The sequence below is a fragment of the Podarcis gaigeae genome (assembly GCF_964106915.1).
Source record: "Podarcis gaigeae genome assembly, chromosome: 8".
In the NCBI taxonomy this organism is placed as follows: Eukaryota; Metazoa; Chordata; class Lepidosauria; order Squamata; family Lacertidae; genus Podarcis; species Podarcis gaigeae.
In genome coordinates this window covers 3,864,961-3,877,943 of record NC_139684.1, presented here as the reverse complement: position 1 = coordinate 3,877,943, position 12,983 = coordinate 3,864,961, and the positions used below count along the sequence as shown (strand labels likewise).

Genomic DNA, 12,983 nt, shown 5'->3' with positions numbered 1-12,983 from the left:
AGCAAACTTCAACCAGAACCAAGCCAGTTCAGTTACACTGGAAGCAAAATCCAACCAGAAAACATAATGGGTTTGACACTGGGTTCTGTTAACAGAAGATGCTTCTCTAAGTCTTCTTCCTAGAGGCCTTATGCCCACTTAATATATTTACTCCAGGAATACAGTTCCAGATGTCCTGCAGGTGTCATTGGACTCCCATCAGTCATGACCTTCCATCAGTCATGAACTCCCATCAGTCATGACCACCATGGTCAATGGACCTCCAGTTTATGGAGGTCGACAGCTTCCCCATCCTTGCATATAGTCCAATCACACTCTGCTTTCTTTAAAAACCATTCTCTGCTTCCAGTCTCAATTATCTGCACAACTCTAGTTTATCAGTTTAAAGTCAACAGAATCATGCATAACAAGAAACTAGTTTCAACATACATCCCGGACAATGCAAGATATTTGCATTGTCCATCTAGATTTTATCTTTCCTGTTGCTGATATTTGCATTGTCCATCTAGATTTTATCTTTCCTGTTGCTGAACATCTCCTTTCCCTGGTTGCTATGTTTGCCATACAGTGTTTCCTTCCTATCAGGCTTTGGAGGAACCAGAGACAGAGACAGAAGAAGACACACAGAGAAAAACACACCAGCTGAAAATTCACCACGGAGCAAGGCAAGCTGTGTTCATCCTGAACTTTTCAGGATTATAAACACCGCAAGTGACTAGGAAACACTAGACTGGAATGTTAGTATTTAAACCTGTAGTGAAAAGGGTTGCACCAAGTTCTTCGCTACCTGTTTGCTCGAGGAAGCTGAAAATTACCCACCTGCCTAAGGTGTATTCCTATTAAAGATACCTTATTTTGAAGTGGGCTGTAAAAACTGAAGCCTGGCTTGCTTCTGCCTCTCACCAAAACAGATAAGGAGAGGTGCTTAGAGGTGAAAAGAGAGTGCTCTTACCTGGTTGAAGATTTCCTGGTCCATGGCATCAAGGTCCCTGCCAGCCATCCTCTCTCTCAGTTGTGTGGAAGCAACTTAGAATAATGTGGTGCCTGCTCTGGAGTTCCCTCTTTAAAGACTTGCTCAACACGGACTGAGTGGGTGGAGAGAGAGAGAAAGAGAGCGAGAGAGAGCGCTAGCATCTACGAGACTCACGGAGGGAGGTCACTGCCTGGGCTTGAGGCAGAGAAATGCGGGATTGTAGCAGGAAGCAGTTTAATCCCAGAGCTGAGCGATGATGAGCAGCCAAATAAATAAATAATTCACCCCTCTGCTGTCAAAAGGCTTGTCTGTGGATGTAAAAAGCCAGAATCTTTGGGGCGCTGGGAGTTTTGCTCGCAGCCCTGCTCTGCTCCAGGGTAAAACTGGCACGTGGCAGGCAGGAGGGAGTAACGCAGGAGGTTCAATGCAACTTATTCATTTTGATTTCACAAAGCAGCTGAGGGACATTTCTGCAACTGCGCTGAAAACATGGGGGCAGGTGGGGGCAGCAGCTCAGTCACTGAACCCCCCTTTTGTGTGCAGAGGTGGGGGGGGTCCCAGCCAGGTTCAATCTCTGACACCTCCAGTTTTTCTTAAGGTTCTTTCAAGAACTTATTCTGTTAGAAAAGGTCTCTCTCTCTCTCTCTCTCTCTCTCTGTGTGTGTGTGTGCGCGTGCGCGCGTGCGTCTGTCTCTGAGACCCTGGAGAGTTTCTGCCATTCCGCCATGTCCCTTCAGGATGGTTTAGACTACAACTCCCATCAGTCTCAGCCAGAGCAGCTGGGCTCCCACCAGTGCTGGCATGACACAGCTGTGCTGATGGAGGTCATAATTCAAAACATCTGGAGGACATCAGACTGGGGATGGGGGCTTGCTTATTCTTCCATTTAGGTGCCTTTAAACATTGCTAGTTTAAATACTAGAAAATTATCTGGTATTAAGACTGTGGCCCCTGTACACAGCATGAAACCACTGCAAACAGCCATGGCTTCCCCGCACAGAATCCTGGGAACTGTAGTTTGCTACGGGTGCCGAGAGTTGTTCTCCCAGAGCTGCAATTCCTGGAGTTCCCTGGGAAAAGGGATTGACTGTTAAGCCACTCTGGGAATAGTAGTTCTGGGAGGGGAAGAGGAGTCTCCTAACAGTTCTCAGCACCCTTAACAAACTACAGCCCAGGATTCTTTCGGCAAAGCCATGGTTGTTTAAAGCAGTGATGCATTGTGCGGATGAGCCTGGGAGACAAGACCCCTTTTCAGGCATGATGAGTCATCCTGTTAGATAAGAGCAAGTGATTGGAAGAGCAGGCCATGCTCACTGGTCCCACCCCTGCTGTCATCATCATCATCATCAACAACAACTTTATTGCACTAGTCAAAGGCCATGGCTTCATTCACAAAGGGAACAAAGAGAGAAGCAACAATAATCATAAAAAATAAAAAGAAGAAGAAGAGTTTGGATTTGATATCCCGCCTTTCACTCCCTTTCAGGAGTCTCAAAGCGGCTAACAAGCTCCTTTCCCTTCCTCCCCCACAACAAACACTCTGTGAGGTGAGTGGGGCTGAGAGACTTCAAAGAAGTATGACTGGCCCAAGGTCACCCAGCAGCTGCAGGTGGAGGAGCAGAGACTCGAACCCGGTTCCCCAGATTATGAGACTACCGCTCTTAACCACTACACCACATCAGGCACTGCAGATACAATGAACCACAATCACTTCTCCCAAAAATTATTTGTTGCATACGATAGAATAGCAAGGGGTTCTCAGGTAGAATGTGCCGGTTTAAATCACCTTTGCAATTGACTGCTATTTTATCTAGTTCTTTTCTCCTGATCTTCTTAGCTGTCAACGCATATAGTGCTACTTTATTAGTTACAAAGTCATCAGTATCACTCAGCAGCCATTTCACTCTTTCCACCCTGTTTGAATGTGTTCTATTCGTGAGCAGGGGTTTTATATATCGGTCTCTTGGTTCTATATATAGCGGGCATTGCAATAAATAGTGGTACAGGTCCTCTACACAAGGTTGCCCACACAGACATAGTCTCTCCTTGTACTGTACTTTGCCGTACCAGCCATCCACCAACGCCGAGGGCATCAATTGGAATCGTAATTCTGTAAAAGCGATTCTTAGTACGGCAAGTGGGAGTTCTGTCAAATAACTAGCTTGGATGTGCTCTTGTTTTGATAAGAGGGAACCATGGTGAACGTTTGCTAGAGGCAGTCATGGTTAAATCCCTTTCTGCACTGGACCTAAAGAGACAACCTCTTCAGTGCCTCTTATCCATCTTCATGATCACCTGGAGATCTTGTGATTGATATTGGGTCAAGAGGCATTGGATGCCATCCTTCCAACATTTGGTCTGTTCCCCTTCTGTGCAGACTATAAGTGGGGAATCTCTCCTCCAAGAGAGATTGAAGTCTTTTCACATAGTTTAGACCATAGGCGCCGACTCCATGGGGCCTGAGGGGGCCCGAGCCCCCTCAAAAATTCGTTTGGGGGGGCTCTGCCCCCCAATAATTTAAGAAAATTATTACCGTAAATTTCGCTCTATAACACGCAGGTTTTTTTCTCCTAAAAAGTAAGGGGAAATGTCTGTGCGTGTTATTGAGCGAATGTGTGGTCCCTGGAGCTGACTCGCCGGAGCACAGGGGCAAAAATAGGCAAAAATCAGGCAAAAATAAGATTGGGCGGTCGGTCGGAGGGAAGGCGGAAGCTGCTGCTTTCCTGCATTCTGCCTCAGGGTCTTACTGCCCACCCGCTTCTGTTGCTGCATTTGCTCAAACTCAACAAAGAGCAGGGAATCCCCTGCCCTCCTGGCAAGCAGAGGGTTAAGGAAAGGATCGAGTCCTTCCTTCTAATTCTTTCCTAGTCACACTGCGTGCAGGCTCCAGCCCACCACCTCCTCCTCTCCGTGCTCTAGGGACTCGCAGGTGGGAGAGGGGGGGGGCTGGCTTGGGGGGGGACTTTTGCCTTCCTTTCCTCCCCACCCCGTTAAACTCCTCCCCTGCATTCTTAGCCAGCTGCTACTCCGCACACCCCTCTTGTGCTTCTTGTCCCTTCTGTGTTTTTCCTTCCCTCCCCATTTAAAACGTGGTGACAAAGCACGGATCCACATGGATCCTCAGGATTTTTGCATTGGGTCACTCCAAATTCACCATCAGATCACATTACATGTCCATGGCTACAGTCTGTACCAAAAAAATCACGCACCCACTGTTGCCTGGGGCTGCAATGGTGCAAAAACGTGGTTACAAAGCACAGATCCACATGGATCCTCAGGATTTTTGCATTAGGTAAAGGTAAAGGTACCCCTGCCCGTACGGGCCAGTCTTGCCAGACTCTGGGGTTGGTGCGCCCATCTCACTCAAGAGGCCAGGGGCCAGCGCTGTCCGGAGACACTTCCGGGTCACGTGGCCAGCGTGACATCGCTGCTCTGGCCAGAGCCAGAGCCAGAGCCGCACACGGAAACGCCGTTTACCTTCCCGCTAGTAAGCGGTCCCTATTTATCTACTTGCACCCGGGGGTGCTTTCGAACTGCTAGGTTGGCAGGCGCTGGGACCGAACGACGGAAGCGCACCCCGCCGCAGGGATTCGAACCGCCGACCTTTCGATCGGCAAGCCCTAGGTGCTGAGGCTTTTACCCACAGCGCCACCTGCGTCCCTATTTTTTTTTTTTTTTTTTGCATTGGGTCACCCCAAATTCACCATCAGACCACATAGCATGTTCATGGCTACATCTTGCACCAAAAAAAATCACGCACCCACTGTTGCCTAGGGTCACAGTGGTGCAAAAACGTGGTTACAAAGCACGGATCCACATGGATCCTCAGGATTTTTGCATTGGGTCACCCCAAATTCACCATCAGATCACATAGCATGTCCATGGCTACATCCTGCACCACAAAAATCACGCACCCACTGTTGCCTAGGGTCACAGTGGTGCAAAAACGTGGTTACAAAGCACGGATCCACATGGATCCTCAGGATTTTTGCATTGGACTACTCCAAACTCACTGTCAGATATTAAAAATCTTTATAAAATAGAGAATTAAATACATACAGAATGTTAAATTTTCAGTTTCGAAATATTAGTACTAGTTTAGTACTGTATTTCTATATTACTATAGTACTGTATTAGTTATTTTCAAATACTTAAATATTTTTAGGGTGTAAGACCCAATTAAAGCCCGTTATTTACATACAGTATTACAGTATTTACATACAGTATTAGGCATACTGTATTAACTTTATTAACTGTATTAAAGCATTAACTTTGAGATATTATTTTTATTTAATGAACCCTCAGCCTTATTCAAAGTAAGCTTAAATTAGCTATTTCACTTATTAATCAAAGTGCTATTACTGTGCGACAGCAATATTTTATGTTTTATTCTTTTAATGATAGTTTAGGATTTATTTAAATATCATTTCAGTCTTTTCAGAGCTATATATTCACTGCTCTGTAATAGTCTATAAGCATAATTGTTACTGTAAATTAAATTAGCTTTTTACGAAAATACCGTGTGTGTTTATGTTTTGTTTCTTTTTTCAAAGCCAAAAAGTGTTTCTGGCTTGTCGAGTTTCCCGGAGTGTGGAGTTATAGAGAGTCGAGTTTTCGGGGTTCTAATGTTGATCATATGACTCTAAAATACTTTAAAAAAACTTTAAAACTCACTAATTTTCATCTAAAATTTAGAAAACTTCCCGGGGCAGGACCCCGGTATGGGCCCACCCAATATTTTTTATAAGTCGGCGCCCCTGGTTTAGACACATATAGTCAGTTCTAGCCTGTATTGTTGTCACGTCCGCTTCACTTTCCTGAGGAATTTGTTCTGCACTATTTCTAAGGCTTTGTTAGCATTTGGATCCATGCCCATATCGCTACTCCATGAAGCATCTGGGAGACCACTTTACTGGCAAAGATTTTCAACACAGTTTCTAGTAACTGGCCACCCATCGTAAAATAGAATTTCATTAATGACCCCTGCTGTCATGTCAGCTCTCCACCATCCACAGGTGTGGAAGGTCTGGAGCAGGGAGCCAACTCTGGACAATTAGGGTCACCCCACAAGTGGGAACCCTGCACAATCTGGGTTCTAAATGGCACCAGGAGCCACCACGCAGCCCCAGGCTCCATGTGGAAGCGCCCAGGGGCCCCCATGGATGGAAAGGGTGGGGTTGGATGATCAGAGCATGGCTAAGGGTTTGGAGCAAGCAAGGAGAATGGCCCCCTTCCCCTCATGTGATCATAGATCACAGAGCTGGAAGGGATCTCCAAGGGTCATCTAGTCCAGCCCCCTTTTCAATCACAGCTTAAGAATCACTGACAGATGGCCATCCAACCTCTCTTAAAAAAAAACAAAACACGAATGAAGGAGAATCTACCAACTTCTGAGGGAACCCTCAGGAGAGGATAGAGTGCCTGAAAAGGATTATTGTTGTAGTCATATGAACCACTCCTTGCCTATGCAAATATACAAATTAGTGTGACTGGCATTTACATTTCCCCTTGGCTGACCTGAGCAGGAGCCAAGCCGGAACAAGCTCAGTTGACCTGAAACCAGAAGGCTTTCCTCATTGTGCTATCAGATAAGGACTCAATAGTTACAATTAAACACGCTGAAGCACTAAAGAGCTTTTCGGGGCAGTGTTAAACAAAGCCAAGTTGCTTCCAGACCAGGTATACGCTGAGCATTTCTCTTTATTTGTCTGCAGGGAGCGTGGATGACATGTCAAAACAAGGATTTCCCCAGACTTCCCAAGGCATTTGCAAATTTTGCAAAAGTTCTAGTCTTTTGGGCAAGCAGGGTGGTAGACAGGGCAAGGAAACCAAATCAACTATAACAGTGCAACATGAATTTGCCAGTACCATAATCAGTGTGGTGTAGTGGTTAGAGTGTCAGACCAGCACCTGGGAGACCAGGGTTCAAATCCCTACTCAGCCATGAAGGTCACTGGGTGACCTTGGGCCAGTCACTGCCTCCCAGCCTAAACTACCATTTTTTCACTATATAAGACGCACCAGACCATAAGACGCACCTAGTTTTTGGAGGAGGAAAACAAGAAAAAAAATATTCTGAATCCCAGAAGCCAGAACAGCAAGAGGGATCGCTGCGCAGTGAAAGTAGCAATCCCTCTCTCTGTTCTGACTTCTGGGATAGCTGCACAGCCTGCATTCGCTCCATAAGACGCACACACATTTCCCCTTACTTTTTAGGAGGGAAAAAGTGTGTCTTATAGAGTGAAAAAGTGTGTCTTATAGAGTGAGGTAGTGCCTCACAACCTTGTTGTGGAGATTAAATGAGGAAGAGGAGAATCATGTACCCCACCTTGCGCTTGTTGGAGAAAAGCTGGGATATAAATGCAATGAATGCAATGCAAAAATTCTGTAATACAAGTCTATGGTGCAACTGCAGTTTGAATGCTGGGTACAAGGTCTGGTCGCCTCAGCTCTGAAAGGATATTGTAGAGTTGGAAAAGGTTGAGAAAGAGCTGGGATCAAGGGGATGGAGTGGTTCACGCATGAAGAGAGGTTGCAGCATTTATGACTTTTTAGCCTAGGGAAAAGGTGAGTACATGATGGAAGTTTCCAAGATGACGCATGCAGGCATGGCATGGAGGAAGTGGACAGAGAAAGGTTTTCTTCCCTCTCTCTCCTAACACTTGAACTTGTGGACACCCAGTGAAACTGAAGGTTGGAAGCTTCTTCACACAGCACAGAGTTAAACTATGGAACTCACTGAGACAGGAGGCACCAACATGGGTGGCTTTAAAAGAGGATTAGACAAATTCATGGAGGAAAGGGCTATCGACGGCTACTGGCAACACGGGCTAGTAGCAGGTGCATGCCTCTGAATACCAGTTGGTGGTAATCTCCAGTGAGTAGGGTGCTGTTGTCCTCCTGTCCTGCTTGCAGGCTTCCCATAGGCACTGTGAGATCAGAATCCTGGACTAGATGGTCCATTGGCCGGAGCCAGCAGGCTTGTCTTATGTTCAGTAAGGGATTGAACCCCACCCAAAAATCATGACAACTCAAAGGCATCCTCTGGTCCTGCTTGCAGAGTTCCCCGAGGCATTTAGTTGGCCACTGTGAGAACCTAATGCTGGATTAGATCAGCCTTTGGTCTGATCCAGGAGCCAGGCTTTTCTCCTGTTCTTATTGTCCCTGTAATTCAGTGAAACAAATCCCCCAAAGAACTGGATTTGCTCTAGTGGCTATTAGGCAGTTACTAGATGGAACTTCCCTGCAGGAAGCAGTCTACCTCTGAGTAGCAGATGCTGGTAGCAAAGAACAGAGGAAGCCTGCTAGTTTTTTCCTTGGTAGCAGCTCCTCATTACTGACCAGCAGAGTTGGTAACAAGATCTTAGAATTATAGCTGGAAGGGACCCCAAGGCTCATCTAGTCCAGTGCAGGAATCACTGCTGAACTAGATGTTCTTAAGTGCAAATAGCCCCAAATAAAGCACACAGCAGTGGTGTTGTGGATGCCCATTCTCTGTGCGTATAAGTTTCTGTTCACAACAGTTCTCATTCCACAGAGAAGGCCTAGGAATTGGCTTCTATATCTGCAACTGCTTCCAGAGTTTAAGAGAGGAGGAAGGAGAACACTTTTGTTTTGCCTCTTCTGCCAGCAGAAGGTGGAAACCCAATTTAAAAAATCTGTCTAATTCCAAAGTTTATATGCTACTCACTAACAAAAGGCAGTCTTGAGTAAGTTGCTGACTGTCCCTTCCAACTGCCCATCTTTTGATAAGCATATCAGAAGGCTTCACAAACCTTATCTCTGTCATTTTACAACATCTAGGCAATAAGGAAGGCCAATACTATTATCTCTGTCTTACTAAAAGGAGTAGATAGTTCTGAGTCCACAGCTCACTGCTGCAGCACCTGCCTTGCATGCTGACGTTTTCAGGCTCAATCTCTGGTGTCTCCAGTTAAAAGGGTCTCACCTAGCAGACCTGGGAAGGAACCTATCTCTGCCTGGGACTGGACTAATGATCCGACTAAGCATAAGGCAGTAATAGAGATGCTTGTTATCTGGGGCCGCCCTTGAAGACTTTCTGGAAGCTGCAGCCGGCTGCCAGGCTGTTAAAGGGGGCAGCAAGGTGAGGCCATGTGTCCCTGCTCCCAAAAGCACTGCAGGGCCTGTGACCTTTAAGGCGCTGGCACTAGTGCATAAAACCCTGAAGAATTTGGGGCCCAAGTACTTAAAAGATGGTCTCTCCCATCACTAACCAGCCCTTAAGAAGCATAGAGTCATGGTGTTTTCGAGTTGGAAGGGACCCCAAGAGTCATCTAGTCCAACCCCCTTCAGTGCAGGAACCACAGCTAAAGAATCCCTGAGATGAGGCCACCCAAATTCTGTTTAAAAACCTCCAGCGAAGGAGTGTTCACCACCTTTCTCCTTACTGTGGTTGTACCAAGGGGAATGATCTGGGGGGTGGGGCTGTAGTGGAGACCTGCAGCAGGGCTTCTCTGCAGCAGCACTCCAATTTTGGGACATCCCTCCCATGAAGTGCATCTGTTCACTATGTCACTAGCACTTAGATGTAGCCTGAAAGCTTCCCTGTTGACCCCTGTGTCCAGTCCTTGCCGGGTGGGGTATTTTTAGCAGTTTGGAAACTGATGTGTGTGTATATATATGAGTTTTTGTTTGTTTTGCATTTTGGTAATGTTTTTAATTATGTTGTATGATGCTGTATGTCTGCTCTTGGCTCTTTCAGGATCAGAATCAACCTTGAATAAGGCACATTTTAATAGCTGAGCCAGCTTACTGGGCTCTGAAATAGACATAACTAGAATTTTGGCAACATTGAAGGCTATGAATGTGTTGTTGCTGCTTTTTAACTGTGCCCCTATATTCACTTATGTAATTCTATAGATGGCTCTTCTTTTGCAGATGGTCAGACCAGCCTTGCCCAGCTTGGGACTCTCCAGACGTTTGAACTACAACTCCCATCTCACCACTACAGTGTGCTGGTTAAGGACCTTTGTTGGCTGCATGCTCTTCCCATCGGTACCTAACATGCATGCACACACATGCACAGCTGTGTCGCATACGCACCCTTGGCCAAGCCTTGATCTGCCATTCCGATTCTCTTGCCATCTCGTGGGCATGTGGCAGGGGGGAGTGGGAAGGGTGTGTGTGCCTGACCCACGTGTGTGGGCATGTGGCTGGTTCCCTAACTGGGTGCCCTCTAAAGCAGATCATCAGCTCTGGATCTCACATGACAGCTTATGCAGAGTCTCTCTCTCTCTCTCTCTCTCTCTCTCTCTCTCTCTCTCTCTCTCTCTCTCTTTCTCCTGGCTTAACCATCAGCAGAAGCAGGCCGGGGGGGGGGGGGAGCAATGCCAACAGAAGAAAGAGAGAGCAAGCAGCAGCAGCGATGCTGCCTGGGTTTCTTGGCAACACCCCAGCTGAGTCCATTTGCCTTTCATTCACTCTGCTAAGTACGTGATCCCAGGCACACGCACACACAAGCCTGGCGGCTTCCTCCTTGTGTTGCAATGGAATGGGCAGCGAAAAGAAAAGAGGTTTAAAGCAGCGGTGATGATGCACTGTTAATTCAGCCAGACGGAGGCTCTATAGACTGCCACCACTGCAAGCAGCAGGAACAGCAACACAGAAAATAGGGCTTTGTCCCAAAACGACCTCCCATAGAGGGCACAAGGATCAGACCAGCTGGGTAGCCTGTGGGTCTCAGCCGCTGAAGTGACGCCGCTGAACCTCTGTGGCTATAGGGGCCTGCAAGGACCAGAGAGGCCCCTGGAGAAGGATACAGTGGTTATATGAAACAGTGTTTGGGACTTTTTAGTTTAGACAAAAAAGGCTAAGAGGCAAGATAATAGAGGCGTATAAAATTCTGCATGGCCAGGAGAAAGCGGATAGAGAAAAGTGTTGCTCCCTGTATCATAACACTGGAACTGGTGGTAATCCAATGATGCAGAATCCTGCAAGACTCAGGATGGATAAAAGGAAGGACTTCTTCCTGTAGTCCAGAGTTAACCTATGGAACTCACTTCTACAGGAGGCAGTGACAGCCACTTTTAAAGATAGCTTTGAAAGAGGGTTGGACAAATTCACGGAGAAGGGAGGGCTCTTGATGGCTCCTAGCCCCAGTGGCTCTGTTCTGCCTCCACAAGGCTTCTAAGCATCAGTTGCTGGAAATGGCAGGAGAGGAGAGTGATCTGGTGCACAAATCCTGCTTGTGTGTTTCCTACATGCACGAAGCTGGCCATGGTGAGAACAAGATGCTGGACTAGATGGGCCATTGGCTGATCCAGCAGGATCTTCTATGTTCTTATGGACTAGAGTAGGGCAGGGAAGTCAAGTCACGTCAAGTAACCTCTATTGGCATCACGTAAGAACATTCAGAATACATTCAGAATGGATAGGCCAGTGCGATCTCATCGCCACCCCAACGGCACAGTCACCCGCCAAAGGGCAGAAGAGGCAAGCAGGGAAGTTAAACTATGCACTCAGTGGCATAGCAGGGGCCCCGGGGGGGGGGGCTGTAGGCCTGGGTGCAGAACCTTGGGGAGCCACAAACCAGGCACCCCCCACATGCACCTGACATGCAACCGCCCAAAGAGCGCAGAGGGTGCTCTTCACCCTCCATGCTTCCCCCACTCCTGCCTGCCTGAAGAGCACCCTCCACGCCCTGCCCCCACCCAGTGGCAGCAGCATGGCCTGGGGTAACATGCTCAGGCTCCGCCTGGGGGAGAACATGCATGCGCCCACCCCAGGCGCCTGCAGACAGCGCTACCTCCCTGTATGCTCTGTGTGAAGAAGTACAGTCGTTCCTTGGAAGTCAAATGCAATCTGTTCCAGAAGTCTGTTCGACTTCCAAAACGTTTGAAAACCAAAGCACAGCTTCTTATTGTGTTCCAGGAATCGGAAGCTGTGGAAGCCCCACCGGACGTTTGGCTTCCAAAAATAGTTCGCAAACCAGAACTGTCACTTTCAGGGTTGCGACATTCGGGAGCCAAAATGTTCGGGAACTAAGCTGCTTTACTTCCAAGGTACGACTGTACTTCATTTTACCCTTCCTGAATCTTCCAACATCCAGCTTCATTAGATGTCCATGAGTTCTAGTGTTAAGAGAGAGGGAGAAAAGTTTTTCTCTACTTTTTCTATGCCATGGAATTGTCCTTCCCAAATGGCATCCTTGGCCAGTTTTAAGCTTGGATGCCTGAGGAGCGCATGTCCCAAACTGACCACCTGCAGGCTGCTGGACCAGAACTCTAAAACAACATGATAGTTTATGAGCATTTTAAACAGAACATTTGGACCTGGCAACCTCTTAACTAAACTTTTTATTGCAATTTAATCACTTTGTGGTAGTATATCAGCCAGTTTATCATAATCACTTCACGGGTGAGTGGAAGTCCTAATCTAATCAGCAAATGGGAAAAATTATGGCAACCTGTAATAAATGCAATAAATATTACTAATAAAATAATAACCCGAGCTGAGGATAAGCTTTGATTTTCCCTTTCAGGAGAAAAATGTTTAGAAGTCAAGGAAAGGAAGCTTCTGCAAGTCCAAGAGAAGCAGCAGGGTCTCCCTTAAGCCTGGGTGGGCCAGGTGGTGTCTCCCTGGAGGGGCAGCTTAGAGCAGTTCCAGGACACAGGGGCCTCTGTGCATCATCTGCCCAAATGGGACATGCCTAAAATGCTCCCCATTTCCCAGGCTGTACATGGAGGAATTGAGGTAACATTGACTCTTCATGGCAAGCTCATGCATTCTTAGCTGAGGTGAGATGAGAGATGAGCATTTGAAATGGGGTGGGGGGAAAACTAGGGCAGTTTTGGGTACCCTTTGAAAGAAACAGAATAGCATCATCTGCCCCAACTTGAGGATTAGTGGCATGCAGACTGGGAACCAAAGCTTCTGCTGTTTCTCCTCTGTTGTACATAAACTAAGGTTACCAGGCGTCCCCATTTCCCAGGGACAGTCCCCGGATTTGCAAACCAGTCCCCATACAAAATCGATTGAAGTTGAAAAGTGT

At 47.1% G+C, this 12,983-nt stretch overlaps 1 protein-coding gene and 1 long non-coding RNA gene across 2 annotated transcripts in view; both read right to left on the bottom strand.

The window, feature by feature from the left end:
- The window catches only part of HK2 (hexokinase 2), a 52,358-nt gene extending 51,257 nt beyond the window's left edge, over positions 1-1,101 (bottom strand). Inside the window, exon 1 of the mRNA XM_083753212.1 lies at positions 953-1,101. Within this exon, the coding sequence (XP_083609338.1) occupies positions 953-1,000 (48 nt within the window). The 5' untranslated portion in view covers positions 1,001-1,101. The remainder of the gene's footprint in view (positions 1-952) is intronic.
- The window catches only part of LOC310851240, a 984,470-nt gene that overhangs the window by 843,669 nt on the left and 127,818 nt on the right, over positions 1-12,983 (bottom strand). The window lies entirely within an intron of this gene.